This window comes from Balaenoptera ricei, chromosome 1 (genome assembly GCF_028023285.1).
Source record: "Balaenoptera ricei isolate mBalRic1 chromosome 1, mBalRic1.hap2, whole genome shotgun sequence".
Lineage (NCBI taxonomy): Eukaryota > Metazoa > Chordata > Mammalia > Artiodactyla > Balaenopteridae > Balaenoptera > Balaenoptera ricei.
The window spans coordinates 145,329,078-145,346,011 of record NC_082639.1 but is presented as its reverse complement, the minus strand read 5'-3'; the positions used below and the strand labels follow the sequence as shown (position 1 = coordinate 145,346,011).

The 16,934-nt window shown below is 39.8% G+C and overlaps 1 protein-coding gene across 2 annotated transcripts in view; it reads right to left on the bottom strand.

Annotated features, from left to right (window-relative positions):
- The window catches only part of DHX9 (DExH-box helicase 9), a 62,102-nt gene that overhangs the window by 23,470 nt on the left and 21,698 nt on the right, over positions 1-16,934 (bottom strand). The window contains exons 4-12 of one of the 2 annotated variants that reach the window (XM_059937594.1): positions 14,255-14,366; positions 11,536-11,648; positions 10,773-10,921; positions 8,304-8,350; positions 6,331-6,467; positions 5,956-6,045; positions 5,689-5,850; positions 5,472-5,549; positions 4,740-4,931 (exon numbers count right to left, since the gene is read on the bottom strand). In XM_059937594.1, coding sequence (XP_059793577.1) covers positions 4,740-4,931; positions 5,472-5,549; positions 5,689-5,850; positions 5,956-6,045; positions 6,331-6,467; positions 8,304-8,350; positions 10,773-10,921; positions 11,536-11,648; positions 14,255-14,366 — 1,080 coding nt within the window. Of the gene's footprint in view, positions 1-4,739; positions 4,932-5,471; positions 5,550-5,688; positions 5,851-5,955; positions 6,046-6,330; positions 6,468-8,303; positions 8,351-9,193; positions 9,286-10,772; positions 10,922-11,535; positions 11,649-14,254; positions 14,367-16,934 lie in introns of those variants that run through there. The other variant, XM_059937601.1, reaches the window with a different exon arrangement.

Genomic DNA, 16,934 nt, shown 5'->3' with positions numbered 1-16,934 from the left:
TAAAGGTATTTTGCCTAAATTCATATACATGACTTTAGATGTAATACAAATTTTCTTTACTCCCAACTAAGCCTTTTCCCAATTATTCTGCCTCTTGTTGTAATTTTATGTTGTATTTGGATTAAATAACAGAATAACCCATTTATGTTAAACTAGTTAAAAAGTAGTGGTGATGAAAGCAAGGGATAATGTTAAGTCATTCCAACAGAATACTTCAAATTATCCTCCAGCATAGGAGCTTTTCTTTACATTTTCATTGCATATTTATCTGCTCTCATTTCCTCTGTAGAATCCTATTACTCTTTCCTGGAGACCAGCCATAGTAGTAGTTAGTTCTAAGTGATTACCTCTTCTTCACAATTCTATGTTCACTTTAATTAATTAAAACAGCTAATATTACCGGTAAAACTTTCCATACCACAAGCAGCTAAAGACCTGTCTCAAAGTGTTCTTTTGCAGTATTCTAAAATCTGGGGGCTTCCCTGGTGGCACAGTGGTTGACAATCTGCCTGCCAATGCAGGGGACACGGGTTCAAGCACTGGTCTGGGAAGATCCCACATGCCGCGGAGCAACTAGGCCCGTGAGCCACATCTACTGAGCCTGCGCGTCTGGAGCCTGTGCTCCGCAACAAGAGAGGCCGCGATATTGAGAGGCCCGCGCACCGCGATGAAGAGTGGCCCCCACTTGCCGCAACTAGAGAAAGCCCTCGCACAGAAACGAAGACCCAACACAGCCAAAAATAAATAAATAAATAAAATTTAAAAAAAATAAAATCTGCATCCTTTACACCCCTCTCGACATTTATCCAGAACTGTAATTTCTCTTCTTAGCGATCTCTAACTGAAAGAGTACTGCTTTCAGAACTTTGCGCCCCTATTTCTCATCTGGGTATTTAAACACATGGTAATAGAACTAGGCTGCAATAAAATACAAGATTTCTAAGGCATCAGATATCACAAAACATACCAGACTCCACTTTCTCTATTTTCTAAGTTCTGAGTTTATTTTACATGACGGACAGCTGTATCCTGAAATGATGGTACCTTGGGGTATGTGCAGGACTGCCAAGATATTCACAGATGTTAATTTAACATACTTGAGTTGCATCCTAGCAATTTTAATTCACCTCTCTCAACATCGTTAAGGTCAGAAAATAACTATTTCCTATTTTCAATTGTTGCACACTCACACCCTAAGTTTTAAGTGGCTTGAGTATGAATAGCCTGAAGGCACAAAAAGGATACAGTGAGTTTGGTATAGAATTTACACTAAAGCCGGTGGTAAGGTTACGAGTTAAGGTTTGAGCTACTCATTCTGTTTTATTCTAGTTCATAATAACTCTCAACTTGTGCTCTATGACTTGAAATAACACATTTAACCAAGCACATAAAAAACTTAGGTAATGACTTCATGTGATTTCCTATATATGACTGCAAGTGGAGGAAAAAGGAAAAATGAGGGCTTCCCTGGTGGTGAGGTGGTTAAGAATCCGTCTGCCAATGCAGGGGACACGGGTTCGAGCTCTGGTCCAGGAAGATCCCACATGCCGCGGAGCAACTAAGTCTGTGTGCCACAACTACTGAGCCTGTACTCTAGAGCCCGCGAGCCACAACGACTGACTCCGTGTGCCACAACTACTGAAGCCCGTGCACCTAGAGCCCATGCTCCACAACAAGAAAAGACACCACAATAAGAAGCCCGCACACTGCAATGAAGAGTAGCCCCCGGGCTTCTCTGGTGGCGCAGTGGTTGAGAATCTGCCTGCCAATGCAGGAGACACGGGTTAGAGCCCTGGTCTGGGAAGATCCCACATGCCGCGGAGCAACTAGGCCCGTGAGCCACAACTATTGAGCCTGGGCGTCTGGAGCCTGTGCTCCGTAACAAGAGAGGCCGCGATAGTGAGAGGCCCGTACACCGCGATGAAGAGTGGCCCCCACTTGCCACAACTAGAGAAAGCCCGCGCACAGAAACGAAGACCCAACACAGCCAAAATAAATAAATAAATAATATTAAAAAAAAAAAAAAAAAAAAAAAGAGTAGCCCCCACTCGCCGCAACTAGAGAAAGCCCACACGCATTAACGAAGATCCAACTCAGCCATAAATAAATAAATAAATAAATAAATAAAATCGAAAGATGATACGACAGTGATATTACTACAAAAATTATTAATGCTGTCTCAGACTGTCTTAACAGAAGTACTATATAATATCACAATTATTAAGAACTGTATTCTACAATGACCAATCAGTATGTTCAGGCCTACCTTCTCAGGTAGGATGCTGATGCTTCAAATGTGCTTAACAGCCTTAGACTCTATCTTCATGGCTGAACCATAGTTGTTATAAAACAAAGGAGATATACAGAGACTGATTTGGGGACAAGCACTAGGACAAAAACATGGAAGCCACAGAATGTTGATTTCATGTGACAGGTCAGTCATTTGTCCAAAATCAGAAGACACAGGCTGCATCTCCACACAACTGGAAATTTTCAAGCAGAAGTTAGGTGACCATCTATTATAAACATTCCACCCTGAGTAGAAAGATGGAATAATTCTGAAGTATCTTTCAATTTCATGAATCTATCACTTCATGAAGGAATATAAATAAAGAACTACTGGATAAGTGAAAGCTGTTTTATACGCAAAAGAAGTAGAATAACATTTGATCCACCCTTCCACACTGTAGCTTCACCGCTCTTACGTTTGTTACAGCCTACATACAGAAATCTGTTCATTTTACAGAAACCACCAGAAATGTCCAAATTATTTGGGAAGGGACACAAGTTAGTAAGCAAATTATACAAAGTTGAAGACCACAGTACAAAAACTATTTTTGTCTGGAACAAACAGAAGCCATTTTTGTCTGGAACAATTTGGATTTGATAAGTCAGACAGCAGGCGAAAAAAATCACTTCTCAGTTGGGCGGGAGTTAGTTTTTTTCATACTCATGACATGCAAACAACTTTTTTTAAAAAATTTATTTAATTTACTTATTTTTGTCTGTGTTGGGTCTTCCTTGCTGAGCGCGGGCTCCCTCCAGCTGTGGCGAGTGGGGGCCACTCTCGGCTATGGCGCGCAGGCTTCTCATTGCGGTGGCCCCCCTCGTTGCGGAGCACGGGCTCCAGGCGCGTGGGCCCCAGCAGCCGCGGCATGCGGGCTCCAGAGCGCAGACTCAGCAGCTGTGGCGCAAGGGCTCAGCCGCTCCGCGACATGCGGGATCCTCCCGGACCAGGACTCAAACCCGCGTCCCCCACGTTGGCAGGCGGACTCCCAACCACTGCGCCACCAGGGAAGCCCCGCAAAGAACTTCTGAGCGAGACCATAGGTGTTCAGCTCATTTGTTGAATTCAGCATTTCTGCCTATATGGCTAAACTGTTTTGAATTTAAAAATGGAGAGTGGTAGTAAGGAAGGAGGGCAGGGCTCAAAGTTCTTCTGTAAAATGGCGCCCTCCTGAACAATACACCTCCTGAAAAATCAGATAAGCATTAAGAGCAAGTATATTTTATTGATGTACTTGAGGTTGGAACTTCTGCTGCAAGGCAAAGAAATCATAGCCAGTTTTGGGAGTGAGAAGGGCAATCGAAGAACATTTTGAGAAGAAGAAAGCTAAGGGTCCTATCCCAGAAAAATGGAGACCTATCATATTTTTTTCAAGCTTAAAATATCACCCATTTTAAATGCATTCCTTCAGTCATTTTTTGAAGGCCCCCCCCAAACCCAACTCTCCTATAAAATACAGAGGCCAATTTTTAAGACATACTTCATTTCAGACATGTTAAAAAAATATGGTTTGCACATGTCCACATAAATGCATGTGTACAAACATCTTTTGCTATTTCAAGATTCATGACTCTCCCCTGAGTATCAATTAAGCTTACCCGGTTTAAGAATCCCTAAGTCAAGGTCTGGGCCAGCCTGAGAGGTAGTATCTGGCTACTTGCAATGCTCTCCTTTCAAGTGCCAGAAGTACAGGATTAGAGCTGACAGGAACTGCTTTAACCTAAGAAGACTGCTCTTCCCTAAGCACTGTGACAAACTTGCAGGCACTGCTTATTGCTAGCAAGGTAACGACAGAATGTAGCAGTCAAAAGGGGGAATACTGAAGGCCGACTGTTTGGTTATGAATCCTAGTTTCAACAACTTCCTGTGTTAACCTTGGACAATTTTTAAGTCTCTTTGTGCCCTAAGTTACTAAAAGAGAAATATTAAATAATATAGTACTTACATCTTAGCGTCATAAACTTTAAATGAGTTAAAAAAAAATATCAACTGTTTAAAACAGAAGCTGGTGTATAGTAAGCATTCAGCTGAAGTCAACCATTTATCTGTTTTTCTATCTTGTCTACTCTTGCGCTGACTGGTTTTTATTGAACATTAAGGTGATAAGATAGAGAGAACCAAGGTTTGGATGTAAACTTAAGGAGAAAGTACTCTGTTTTGTTCAATTCTAGGCCCAAAGACTCCCTCTAGCCCAGACAAAAAGAATCCTCCACATGGTTGTTTAGCTTATTGGTGAGTTATACTGGAGATTAACATAGACTTAAATTCCTTTCATGCCTTTCTTTTCCTTTTTTTTATTTAAAAGGGCCTAATGCTCTACCACTTTCAGAATTTTATGTCACTACAAAGGGGAGTTGATCAAAGAATTAGGAATGGTCAGGCTTCTAGGTGTTTCCACTCTCAAACCCTATCCACACCAGGCACGTACCTCGTAAGCTGGCTTGCTACTTACCTGAGTTACTACAATATTACATCCTGCTGCTCGGTCATTCTGGATAAAGTCATCTAGAATAAACTGGGGAACTTGTGTGGTTTTACCACATCCAGTAGCGCCTCGGATAATAACAACTGGATTTTGACTAATTGCTTCCAGGATTTCACTTTCAAATTTCTTCACAGGCAGTAACTCTCTCTCTTGTAAGATCTGTATTAGAAAAGTTACACCTCAAATTTCTACCAATATACATATTAGAAACAACTATCTTAATTCTAAAAAAAATTTGCCATCTCTATAAAAAGTTATTCCTTTCCACTGGCTGAGTACTCAAAATATACTTTTTCATAAAAGAATGTATATATTTATACCTCTAGTTGAACGGTCTCTTTCCATTAAATTTCTGAAGAATCTATCTTTTGGCCTTATCCACACCCTTATTTTCCTCATTTTCTCCCTAGACATTACATATACATTCCCTTTCTTCTAACATTTTAAGTTGTTTCATTCAGAAAATACCAAAAAACTACCAAAAAAAAAAAAGTTATTATCCCACATCTTCCACTTTAAGAATTACAGGCCCTTAACTCACAACAACAACCCTCAGAGGTAACTAGGATTAGCAGTTAGGTTAGTATCTTTGCTCTGCCTTCCTAGAAAGGGCAAAAACATTATTCGCTGTCTTTCTGCCCATACCTAGAAAGTTCTCAGACTGTGAGCACCTTACGTCTAAATACTTCACAGACTTACTGCTTGCAAATCATGATCCTGTTCCAGCTGATACATTAATTCACTCTTGAGGTCCATGCTTATTTGTTCTGGAGTAGCCTGTAAAATGAGAAGGCAACAGTCACACAAAAGCATAATTCAGCTTCAAAATGAATCCATTTTTAATCTAGATATCCTAATGAAATATATTCAAAAGTAAAACACGAGAGTCTGATCTCAAAAACAATGTTGCACTCACGTAAGCCAGGGGCCCCTCATCAATGTTGCTACTGGTCCAAGGATTCCAGTTGGATTGTGGAGGTGACCAAGGAACCACGCCCACTTGGTTCTGCCGCTGAGACGGCTCAAAATGAGCCAATTTGCCAAGGTTGAGTACAACAGGCACAGAAGGATCATCAGGCTATTAAAAATAACAGAAAACAAAACAAAACCAAAAACCAATACCAGTTGCTTGTCTGGCTAGAGAAGTTCAATACAAAGGTAAACGAAATAGCTGTATGCTTACTAGGGGCACGATCTCAAGATTTAGCTCTTGAATGATGTTCTGCAGCTGATGCTCCAAATCTTGAGAAAGGTTAACTTTGTAAGGCTCCACCTACAGAAAAGGGATGGCCATGAAAATCATGTAACATACACACGAACACTACTCAAATCTACTACAGTAGGGTTAAGAGTATGCAGTCGACGCTAGGTCTACAATAGCCCTAAAGCCAACAAGTCAGTTCCCTTGTGAAAGAATTACTTAAGGATGATTAGTAGGGCCATTTCCATTTCTTGAGGCGAGAGTCCTAGAACTACCAAACTTCTTTAGCCAAATATTAAACAGAAGCTAAATTGAATCTTACAATATCTCTTTGGGCTACTAAGTCTAAAGACTCACTGTCTCTCCTTCTTTCTTCTTTGTAAGTCCAGAGTAAGCTTCAATCACTCCAAGGTGGTAGAGCTGTCTGACAAGTGACAGCGCACAGGACTGTGCTGCCAATTTTTTATTCGATCCATGTTCGCGTGCAAAAATCCCTACAATTTAAGGTCAGGATTACCAAAGACAGAAGAATAAATCGTCTAAGTAAAGAAAACATCTCAACATAAGCAACTAGGAGGCTAGGTACAAAAGCTGCCCTAAAATACAGAGTACGTTATGAGTTCTAAGTTCCTTTTCATTCTAACTGCTAACCAAAAGCCATACGTTAACAGCTTATCAACTAAATAGCCAACCATCTTGATTACAGGCACACACTAAGACACATACAAATCATTATAAAAGCAAATAACCTATTTCAGCAAAGTTGTCATTATTAACATCATTTGGCATTTAAAACAGGGGAAGAAAAGAGAGTTTAACTTCTGAAAAGTAAAGGATCAAAAAGCAAATCAAAGGAAAGAAAATGGGCCCAAAGTGCCTAGACCAGGAGACACCAATCTGCTTCTATAAAGGGTCAGATAATAAATATTTTAGGCTTTGCAGGCCACGTGGTCTCTGTCACAATTACTCAGCTCTGTCTCTCAAGTGTGAAAGCATTCACTGACAATACTCAAACTAGGGTTTGACAAACCTATGGGCCCAGGAACTAAAAATGTTGTAAAATTTTTAAAGAGTCATAAATATAAGACAGAAATAATGTGTGATATATGTGACCCACCAAGCTTAAAATATTTATCTGGACTTTTACAGAAGTTTGCTGTTCCCTGACATAAACAAATGACTGTAGCTGTGTTCCAATAAGTTTAAAATAAACTCCCATTTACTCAGAGTAACTTATCTTTAAGGTCTAGGATAAAAAAATTCAACATCATCTCCTCATGATTCATTCAAAGGCTTGATTCTATTAGAAGTCTTTGATATACTAAATTTAAGTCATCAGAGTTAGTTGCAGAATTCTCAAGCTGGAAAGAATCTTTAGCCATTTCTCCCAATTTTTAGTGAAGTAAATTGAGTCCCAGCAATGTAGGTGTGATTTATTCAAAGTCACAATACTCGCAAGTAACAAAACCAGGTACACAGGGCTATTCCTTACTTTCAAGCATGACACACCACCTGCTTTAAACTTACTAAGAATAAAGGTAATATATCTTTGCCTTTCTACTTCCTTTATGAACAACCCCAACCTATTCCTTAAGTGCTTCCTCAGGGTAACCTTCTCACCTTTTCTTCTTGACTCTGTGACTCCTAAATGCTTACATTCACTTTTAGGCCTCCAATCCTATCATCTGATTAACTCCTTTCTAAATGTCACCTAGCTAGCCTTACCCAAAGGATTATATCTTTTATGTAGAAAGATTAAAAAAAACATTTTGGGGCTTCCCTGGTGGCGCAGTGGTTGAGAGTCTGCCTGCCAATGCAGGGGACATGGGTTCGAGCCCTGGTCCGGGAAGATCCCACATGCTGCGGAGCAACTGGACCCGTGAGCCACAATTACTGAGCCTGCGCGTCTGGAGCCTGTGCTCCGCAACAAGAGAGGCCGCGATAGTGAGAGACCCGCGCACCGTGATTAAGAGTGGCCCCCGCTTGCCATAACTAGAGAAAGCCCTCGCACAGAAACGAAGACCCAACACAGCCAAAGATAAATAAAATAAATTTAAAAAAAAAAATTTAAATTCTTTGACAGTGGCAGATTCTTCAGTAGTGTACCACCTCTTATTACCCTTTGAAATATACACTAGCACAATCTTTCTTTTCACATGCAAAAATGGGAAACTGGGCCTTCTAATATTCTAAAATACCCTAAATGCTACCTTATATCATGGACTCCGTCAAATTAATAAAGCTTACATATATGTGGCTCAAGACTTTAAAGCGAATACTACTCCACTATACAAGGCAAGGCTCAGAGTATCAGGGAAGCAAGCACTTACTTCTGCCCAGCTGCTTGATATAAATGGTCATTTCTGCAATAAAGCTCCTGTAACAACATATATAAACAAGGTTAGAAATTTCGCTCTTAGAAATTATTAAATCCAGGACTCCCAAATCAGGCAGGCTTTCCAACTGCTTAGGCAAATCAAAGCAAAAAACCACTGTAAACATTTATGTCTGTTCAATCCTAGAACAAATGAAGTACATAAACTTCAAATAATGCACAACATGGCACGAGACAGCTGTAATCAATGTTGATGAGCCAACTGTTCACGAAAAGAAACTGTTAGGGTTTTTGGTCCTATATTTACTTACTTTTAACTCTTATTTCACAGGTTGCAGTCTGAATAGCTAGAATACATTCAGTGAAAAGGAATTTTCCACTCAGCTTGAGGCCGAGAAATAAAATAGGCCTAAAACTCCTTAAATTATAATTGTGATTGTTCTAAGATTCCTTTGCATGGGCCACCCACTAATGATTTCAATCTGCTAAGATAAGCTAGATATACACAGGTATGCACACATACACATGGGTGTACAAACACTGTGCACGTGTCAGTGGTTCCTGAGGCGGGGGTCTGATATCTGCCTGCAGTTGGAAGCAGCCCTTGATAACAAAACATTTAGCTTATTTATATCACATTTTATTTAAATCAGGTCCTGGAGAACAAAATATTTTTGAAAATTATAGCTAAAATTGCTAGCAGATTCTAGGGAATAAATCTAGGTTTTAACAAGGGCAAAACTGCCCTTTGAAAACTATGCTCTCTGATCTTTCCACTACTCATGTACATTCTAACCTCGACTTCGTGCTGTGAATAAAAGGTTAGGTGAGACTTTAGAAAAAAAATAAATGTTAGATTCCTTCCTATACCTCTTGTGAACTGACCTTCAGGCACAGCGGCTTCAGGGGTCAAAGGCCACTGGCTTTCAAGGGAACAACATCCACCCTTTCATTAATGACACCGATGCCAGTATGTTTCTCAGCCAGGCTTAAAGTCAGCACTCAATCTCATTCTCCTCCACCTAGGGGGAACAGCAACACCAGAAATCAGTTTACAATAGTTTCCCATGTGATTGCTTAGTTCAGCCTAAGCAGCAGCACATGTGTGTATGAACACAGACCTCTGGTGTTGCTGTCTGTTATGCCTTTAAATAAAGGACATATAAGGAGCAATGCTGTCCTAGCTCCCCCAACTGTCTCTGCCTTCCTGGTCATAGCCTGAATTCTTCAACTTTGTATCACAAGTCAATTAAGACACTTAAAAAAAAAAAAAAAAGTTTACAATAAGCTTCAGGCATACTTAAATTATCTAACTGTTCTTAAAGTCACCAAGTGCTACTAAGCCCAATCAGTGCAGAAAAACAAAATATTAAAAAAAAAACATCAACAAATGAATCTTTTCCTTTATGATCTTTGAGGGTTTAAAAAAGTCTGACGTCAAAATTAAGTATTTGAGAATTCAGGATAGAACAAAACAGTGGGAAGCAGGGGGAACCATGCTCTGAACATCATTTTGACCAGTGTCAAAGTTTTTCGTTAGTTATAATTACTTTAGGGCTGCTAGATGCAACCAAAGAACCCTTTGACTTTCAAGGGAAAAACTTTTGATGTATTTTGAATAATTTATTTCATATAAGGACAGCAAATTAAATCATCCAGATTTCCATTATAACATTCCCTCCCTTCCAATAAAATACAGTGCCCCCAGAAGAGTCTAATCCATATGAGCCTTCCTGGGAGTAATAACTACTACACCCTGGAATGCTCTCAGGAAGAACAGCAAGCAGGCTGAGAAACATACTGTCACTGTTAGAACAACGTCCTCCCTTTATGTGCAGTTTTATACATTTAACAGAATAAAAGTGTGCTAATTTGACTCACATACAAAGACTGAGGCTCTCCTTCAGCTTTACAATAAGCCCTTAAAACTTCAATAATAGGACTCAAGAGCTGGCAACTTTCCAAGCTGATGGGAAATTTGGATCTAGATGCAATGCCATCTACCTCTGAAGACTCTAAACTTAAGTGTCTAACTTGACGCATTGAAGAAATAAACATTATAACTGCCTCTAATACCACAGTGAATAAACATTATAACTGCCTCTAATACCACAGTGAACAATAAACTCACTACCTCTGGCTGATTTTTAAGTCAATTATGGACAAACCACTACTTGTGGCTATGAGTTTTGCCTCTCAGATTCATACGAGAACCTGAAAGTCTAGCAACACAAACAGCAGATTTTTGCAGAACTTCTTACACAGCTAAAATCACACTCCTAAGTGAAAACCATGGTAAACTGCACATTACAAATCAATGACAATTTTTCTTGGGCAAAGTAACATATCTTTTCACAATTTGCTGCTAATCCACAAACTGAACCAGATAGCACGTAGAAAAACAGAACAATGACTGTACAAAACCCTAACTTACTACAGAAGGCAAAGAGTGAAACAAGCAAACCTGTTGTGATCAGGACCCACTTGGGTGTACTTATATTCTCCTTGGATCTTTTCTTTTTGGAAATATTGGTTCAGACGAGCCTTAGCATTTTCCAAGGTCCAGTTTCCATGTAGCCCAGCATTTAAATCCACTTCTTCGGATTCAAGGGTCTGTTGAATCAATGATAATTAAATTTGGCTGCACTAAGCTTAGTTTAGTTTTGTACCCTTAAGGCACAAAAATTTATAACAATAACTTTTTTGTACCATGCTTTATAATGCAAAAGTTGTTTTTTTAAAGTTTCTAATCCTAGTCAAAATTGAGCCAGAATTTAGTTTTTACTCCATGTGGTGGCCCTATTGTATAAACAATCTATTAGTTAACGTACTGTATTTAAACTGTTCCAAAGAAACCTTTGACAAAATTTTTTACGCTGGTTTTAACACTTTGCATATATCAAGTGGAAAAGTAAGTGTTCTGTCTTATCAAAACGCTTTTACTATGAGTGCTCATGAAATGAGGTTTACTGAGGCAACTACATTTCCTACAAAGCAGATGAAGAGATCTTTTATTAACACCATGAAAAACTGTTTTATTTCACAGGCAACTCTAATGACCAGATTTAACAGGCAGCTTAGGTTTATGGTGTTTTGGGTGAACAATCAGTCTCAAATAACTACTTAAAACAATCACCAAATTATTAAGTTGCAAATATCTTAAACCTTGCCATGAACCAAGTCCTAAATCACATTCCAGGAGGTGTAACACAGGGTTACAGCCTTACCGCTTGTACTTCTTGTTCTTCTTTTCTTGAGTAATAATCCTTCAAGTTGGCTCCTCGATCCCAGGTGGGCCCAGGAGCACCATAGCCAGAGGCCCCAATTCCAGAATTATTTTCTATTACGGGAAGAAAATGATTGTTCCCTTGATAAATCAAACTGTACGAAGATCCTAAATATTTTAAAAAAATACTCCTCATTTAGATTTTAGCACTCCATTATTAGAAATCCAACGTTTCAGTTATTTGGAAATGGGCCTGAAACCTCTATGACTTACCTGAAAAGTGTTACGTGACTGAATACAGGTCTAAATTGCTAATTCCAAAGATGGTATACAGGGGGGTGCTACAAGTAATGATCATAAGTGACTGATAACCCAGCATATGTTATCAATGTAGCTTTAAGTTGTTGCATATGTATTGGGTTGGCCAAAAGATTCGTTCAGGTTTTTCCTGTAAGATGGCTCTAGTAGCACTTAAGTTGTCTTTAACTTCATTTAAAACAATTTTGTTAGACTGTATGTGACAGCTGTCATATCAGCGAGCATTTAATAAAAGACTTATCAAAATTGGTGAATTTTTGTGTAGCCATTTTAATATTGAAGATGGAAGGAAAAAAGCAACATTTTCGGCATATTATGCTTTATTATTTCAAGAAAGGTGAAAACGCTACTGAAATGCAAAAAAAGATTTGTGCAGTGTATGGAGAAGGTGCTGTGAGTGATCGAACGTGTCAGAAGTGGTTTGTGAAGTCTCGTGCTGGAGATTTCTCCATGGTCAGGTAGGTTGAAGTTGATAGCGATCAAATCGAGACATTAATTGAGAACATTCAATGTTATACCACACGGGAAATAGCTGACATGCTCAAAATATCCAAATCAACTGCTGAAAATCATTTGCACCAGCTTGGTTATGTTAATCACTCTGATGTTTGGGTTCCACGTAAGTTAAGCAGAAACAGCCTTCTTGACCGTACTTCCACATGTGATTCTCTACTTAAATGTAATGAAAATGTTCTGTTTTAATTTATTTTTAAATTATTACTTTAAAATTTATTTTATTTATTTATTTTTGGCTGCACTGGGTCTTCGTTGCTGCACGCAGGCTTTCTCTAGTTGTGGTGAGTGGGGGCTACTCTTAGTTGCAGTGTGCGGGCTCTAGGCGCACGGGCTCAGTAGTTGTGGCTTGCTGGGTACAGAGCACAGGCTCAGTAGTTGTGGCGCACGGGCTTAGCTGCTCCATGGCATGTTGGATCTTCCCGGACCAGGGCTCAAACCCATGTCCCCTGCACTGGCAGGTTGATTCTTAACCACTGTACCGTGAGGGAAGTCCCAAATGTTCTGTTTTTAAAACAAATTGTGACAGGTGATGAAAGGTGGGTACTGTACAATAATGTGGAACGGAAGAGATCACAGGGCAAGTGAAATGAACCACTACCAACCACAACAAAGGCCTGTCTTCATCCAAAGGAGGTGTTGTTGTGTATATGGTGGGATTGGAAGGGAGTCCTCTATTATGAGCTCCTTCCAGAAAACCAAACCATTAATTCCAACAAGTACTGCTCCCAATTAGACCAACTGAAAGCAGCACTCGACGAAAAGCGTCTGGAATTAGCCAACAGAAAATGCATAACCTTCCACCAGGATAATGCAAGACCACATGTTTCTTTGATGACCAGGCAAAAACTGCTACAGCTTGGCTGGGAAGTTCTGATTCATCCGCCGTATTCACTAGACATTGCACCTTCAGATTTCCAATTATTTAGGTCTTTACAAAATTCTCTTAATGGAAAAAATTTCAATTCCCTGGAAGACTGTAAAAGGCACCTGAAACAGTTTTTTGCTCCAAAAGCTAAAAAGTTTTGGGAAGATGGAATTATGAAGTTGCCTAAAAAATGGCAGAAGGTAGTGGAACAAAAAGGTGGATACGTTGGTCAATAAAGTTCTTGGTGAAAATGAAAAATGTGTCTTTTATTTTTACTTAAAAACCAAAGGCACTTTTTGGCCAACCCAATAATAGCTGATTAAATGATAAAACGGTTTCTTTGCTAAGTATGATCCTGAAAGAAAGCTAACTACTAGTGCTAGAGACGGAAATAAGGAGAAGCTTCAAAGGTGCTGAAAAGTGATGAATCTTGATGAGAAAGCAGAATAACTAAAAATAATAGTTAATACTGACTGAAACTCTACCAAGTTTATTATATGCTTTTTAAAAGTTTACTCTTCATAATAATCTTATAAGTAAATACTACTGCAATTCTTGTTTCATAAACACTGGATCTGAGACTTAGGTAATTTGACAAATATTCCACTTAATCTACCCTGCAGTGGACACACTAATAAAGTTTTGGTATATATAGAATTCAGCAATGACTGGGATCCATAAGGCAAACAAACAAGCCTACAATATATTTGGTAGAAATAAGTTAGAAACAAGAAAGGGCAGTAAATAAGACCCCTTTAACCAAATGTTCTAGCCTGTGCAAAATCTATCCAGAGATCAAAAACTAGTAAAAGCTAATGACAGCAAGGAATTGAGCTGTACCACTTTATAAAAGAGATTAAATAATCTGGTGGTATTTGCAAGCTTATGTAGTTCTTGGGTTCTCTGAAAATTATGAGTTTACTATAGTTATTTCTATCTATCCAAGTGAGAAGGAAAGATGATGACCATGCAAGATCGTGTATCTTATTCTCAGTCATGTGCACACATTCAAGTCCCTTACCTGTCTTGAGAGCCAGATGTGGAAGAGGTCCTCCCACAGCTGTTGGTAGACCTTCACCAGTATCTGCTGTGCTGTCAGGTGCATCAGTAATTGGGGGCCGAGGGGGTGCTACCTGCAAGAGGAAAAGTCAAGGCAGTGTCAGTAATTTTGCCTTCAGAGACTATTAAATTCTTTTATTCTTAGAGGAGGTCCACGTGTCACCCCTCCTCTCCTCATAATATTAACATCTTTGTTTTTTCAGTATTATAAAACTATTACGCTCTCATTTCAGGCAGAAAAGGATAGGGCAGTAAAAATATGCATAATTTTCCATCTGGAGATTACATAATTATGTAGATGAATACAGTTTTTCCACAAAAAGCGGGATCAGTTTATGCTGTATAGTTAATTTACCTTTTCCACTTAATATCTTTTTTAAAATAAAATATTTATTTATTTGGCTGTGTCAGGTCTCAGTTGCGGCACATGGGCTGTTCTCTAGTTGTGGTGCTCGGGCTCTAGAGCGTGCAGGCTCAGTAGTTGTGGAGTGCATGGGCTTAGCTGCCCCGCAGCACGGGGGATCTTAGTTCCCCGACCAGGGATCGAACCTGCATCCCCTGCACTGGAAGGCAGATTCTTAACCCCTGGACCACCAGGGAAGTCCCTCCACTTAATATCTTTATAAATATGTTCAACTTCCAAGAAGCATCTGTAAAGAGACGTCTACGTGGTAGACATTGTTATGGGTACTGAGGATAAAATAATGAAACAACCAGATGTTCTGTAGTTACAGAGCTATATTCAAACAGCTATATTCTAATTCTGTATTCTTACAGAGCTAAATAAACAACAAATAAATACACAGTATGTCAAGTATAATACAATACTACCAGAAATGAAAAATAGGGATTGTGGGAGATCACAGTCTCCATGTTAACAGACATTCAGATTGTAGCCAATCTTAAATCATAAAACAGCATTGCCTTAAACTCTTTGTACTTTGGCTTATTTCTTTTGGGAAAAATTCATGAAAGGGAACTCCTGGGTTAAAAGGCATCAAGATTTAAAAAAGCACCACAGCGCTCTACAGAAAGGCTGACTTCCACGCTTGCACTCTATATGAGAACCTACTTCCCCACAGCCTCACCAATCCTCGGAATTACAGCATACGTCTTACATCTTTACCAGTATTAGTTTTGTTTTGTTGTTATGGCGACCGGTTATTTTCATTTACATTTTCTTTGCCCATTATTCTATCTGGATAATTCATCATTCCCACTAATTTCTAAGAATTTAATATTGCAGTGCTATTCACTGTGTCATACAAGTTGCAAAATAATTTGTCCTTTTCCTTTTAACTTTGTTAAACGCTGCTTAACGTTATTTTGTTTTTGTTTCCACAGTCAAATCTAGTTTCTGCTGTGACACCTCAGTAAAATGGCCTTTCCTATCCAGAGACCATTCTATGTTATTTGCATACACACATAGGCACATGTATGCATATACCACCCCTCCCCATCTTGAAACTAGTATCATGCAAATTTAGTTACTGCAAATTAAAAATAATTAAAAATCTTTATTAATATATAGTAGGGAGATTAACCAAGATGGCGGAGTAGAAGGACGTGCTCTCACTCCCTCTTGCGAGAGCACCAGAATCACAACTGGCTGCTGGACAATCATTGACAGGAAGACCCTGGACTTCACCAAGGAGGATACCCCACGTCCAAGGACAGAGGAGAAGCCACAGTGAGACGGTAGGAGGGGCGCAATCAGAGTAAAATCAAATCCCATAACTGCTGGGTGGGTGACTCACAGACTGGTGAACACTTATACCACAGAAGTCCACCCACTGGAGTAAAGGTTCTGAGCCCCACGTCAGGCTTCCCAACCTGGGGGTCTGGCAACGGGAGGAGGAATTCCTAGAGAATCAGACTTTGAAGCCTAGGGGGAATTGATTGCAGGACTTTGACAGGACTGGGGGAAACAGAGACCCCACTCTTGGAGGGCACACACAAAGTAATGTGTGCATCGGGACCCAGGGGAAGGGAGCAGTGACCCTGGGGGAGACTGAACCAGACCTACCTGCTGGTGTTGGGGGGTCTCCTGCAGAGGCGAGTGGTGGCTCTGTTTCACCGTGGGGATAAGGACACTGGCAGCAGAGGTTCTGGGAAGTTCTCCTTGGCGTGAGCCCTCCCAGAGTCTGCCATTAACCCCACCAAAGAGCACGGGTAGGCTCCAGTGTTGGGTTGCCTCAGGCAAAACAGCCAACAGGGAGGGAACCCAGCCCCACCCATCAACAGTCAAGTGGATTAAGGTTTTACTGAGCTCTGACCGCCACAGCAACAGTCAGCTCTACCCACCACCAGAGCCTCCCATCAAGCCTCTTAGATAGCCTCAACCACCAGAGGGCAGACAACAGAAGCAAGAAAAACTATAATCCTGCAGCCTGTGGACCAAAAACCACAGTTACAGAAAGATAGAGAAGATGAAAAGGCAGAGGGCTATGTACCAGATGAAGGAACAAGAAAAAACCCCAGAAAAACAACTAAATGAAGTGGAGATAGGCAACCTTCCAGAAAAAGAATTCAGAATATGATAGTGAAGATGATCCAGGACCTTGGAATAAGAATGGAGGCAAAGATTGAGAAGATGCAAGAAATGATTAACAAAGACCTAGAAGAATTAAAGAACAAACAAA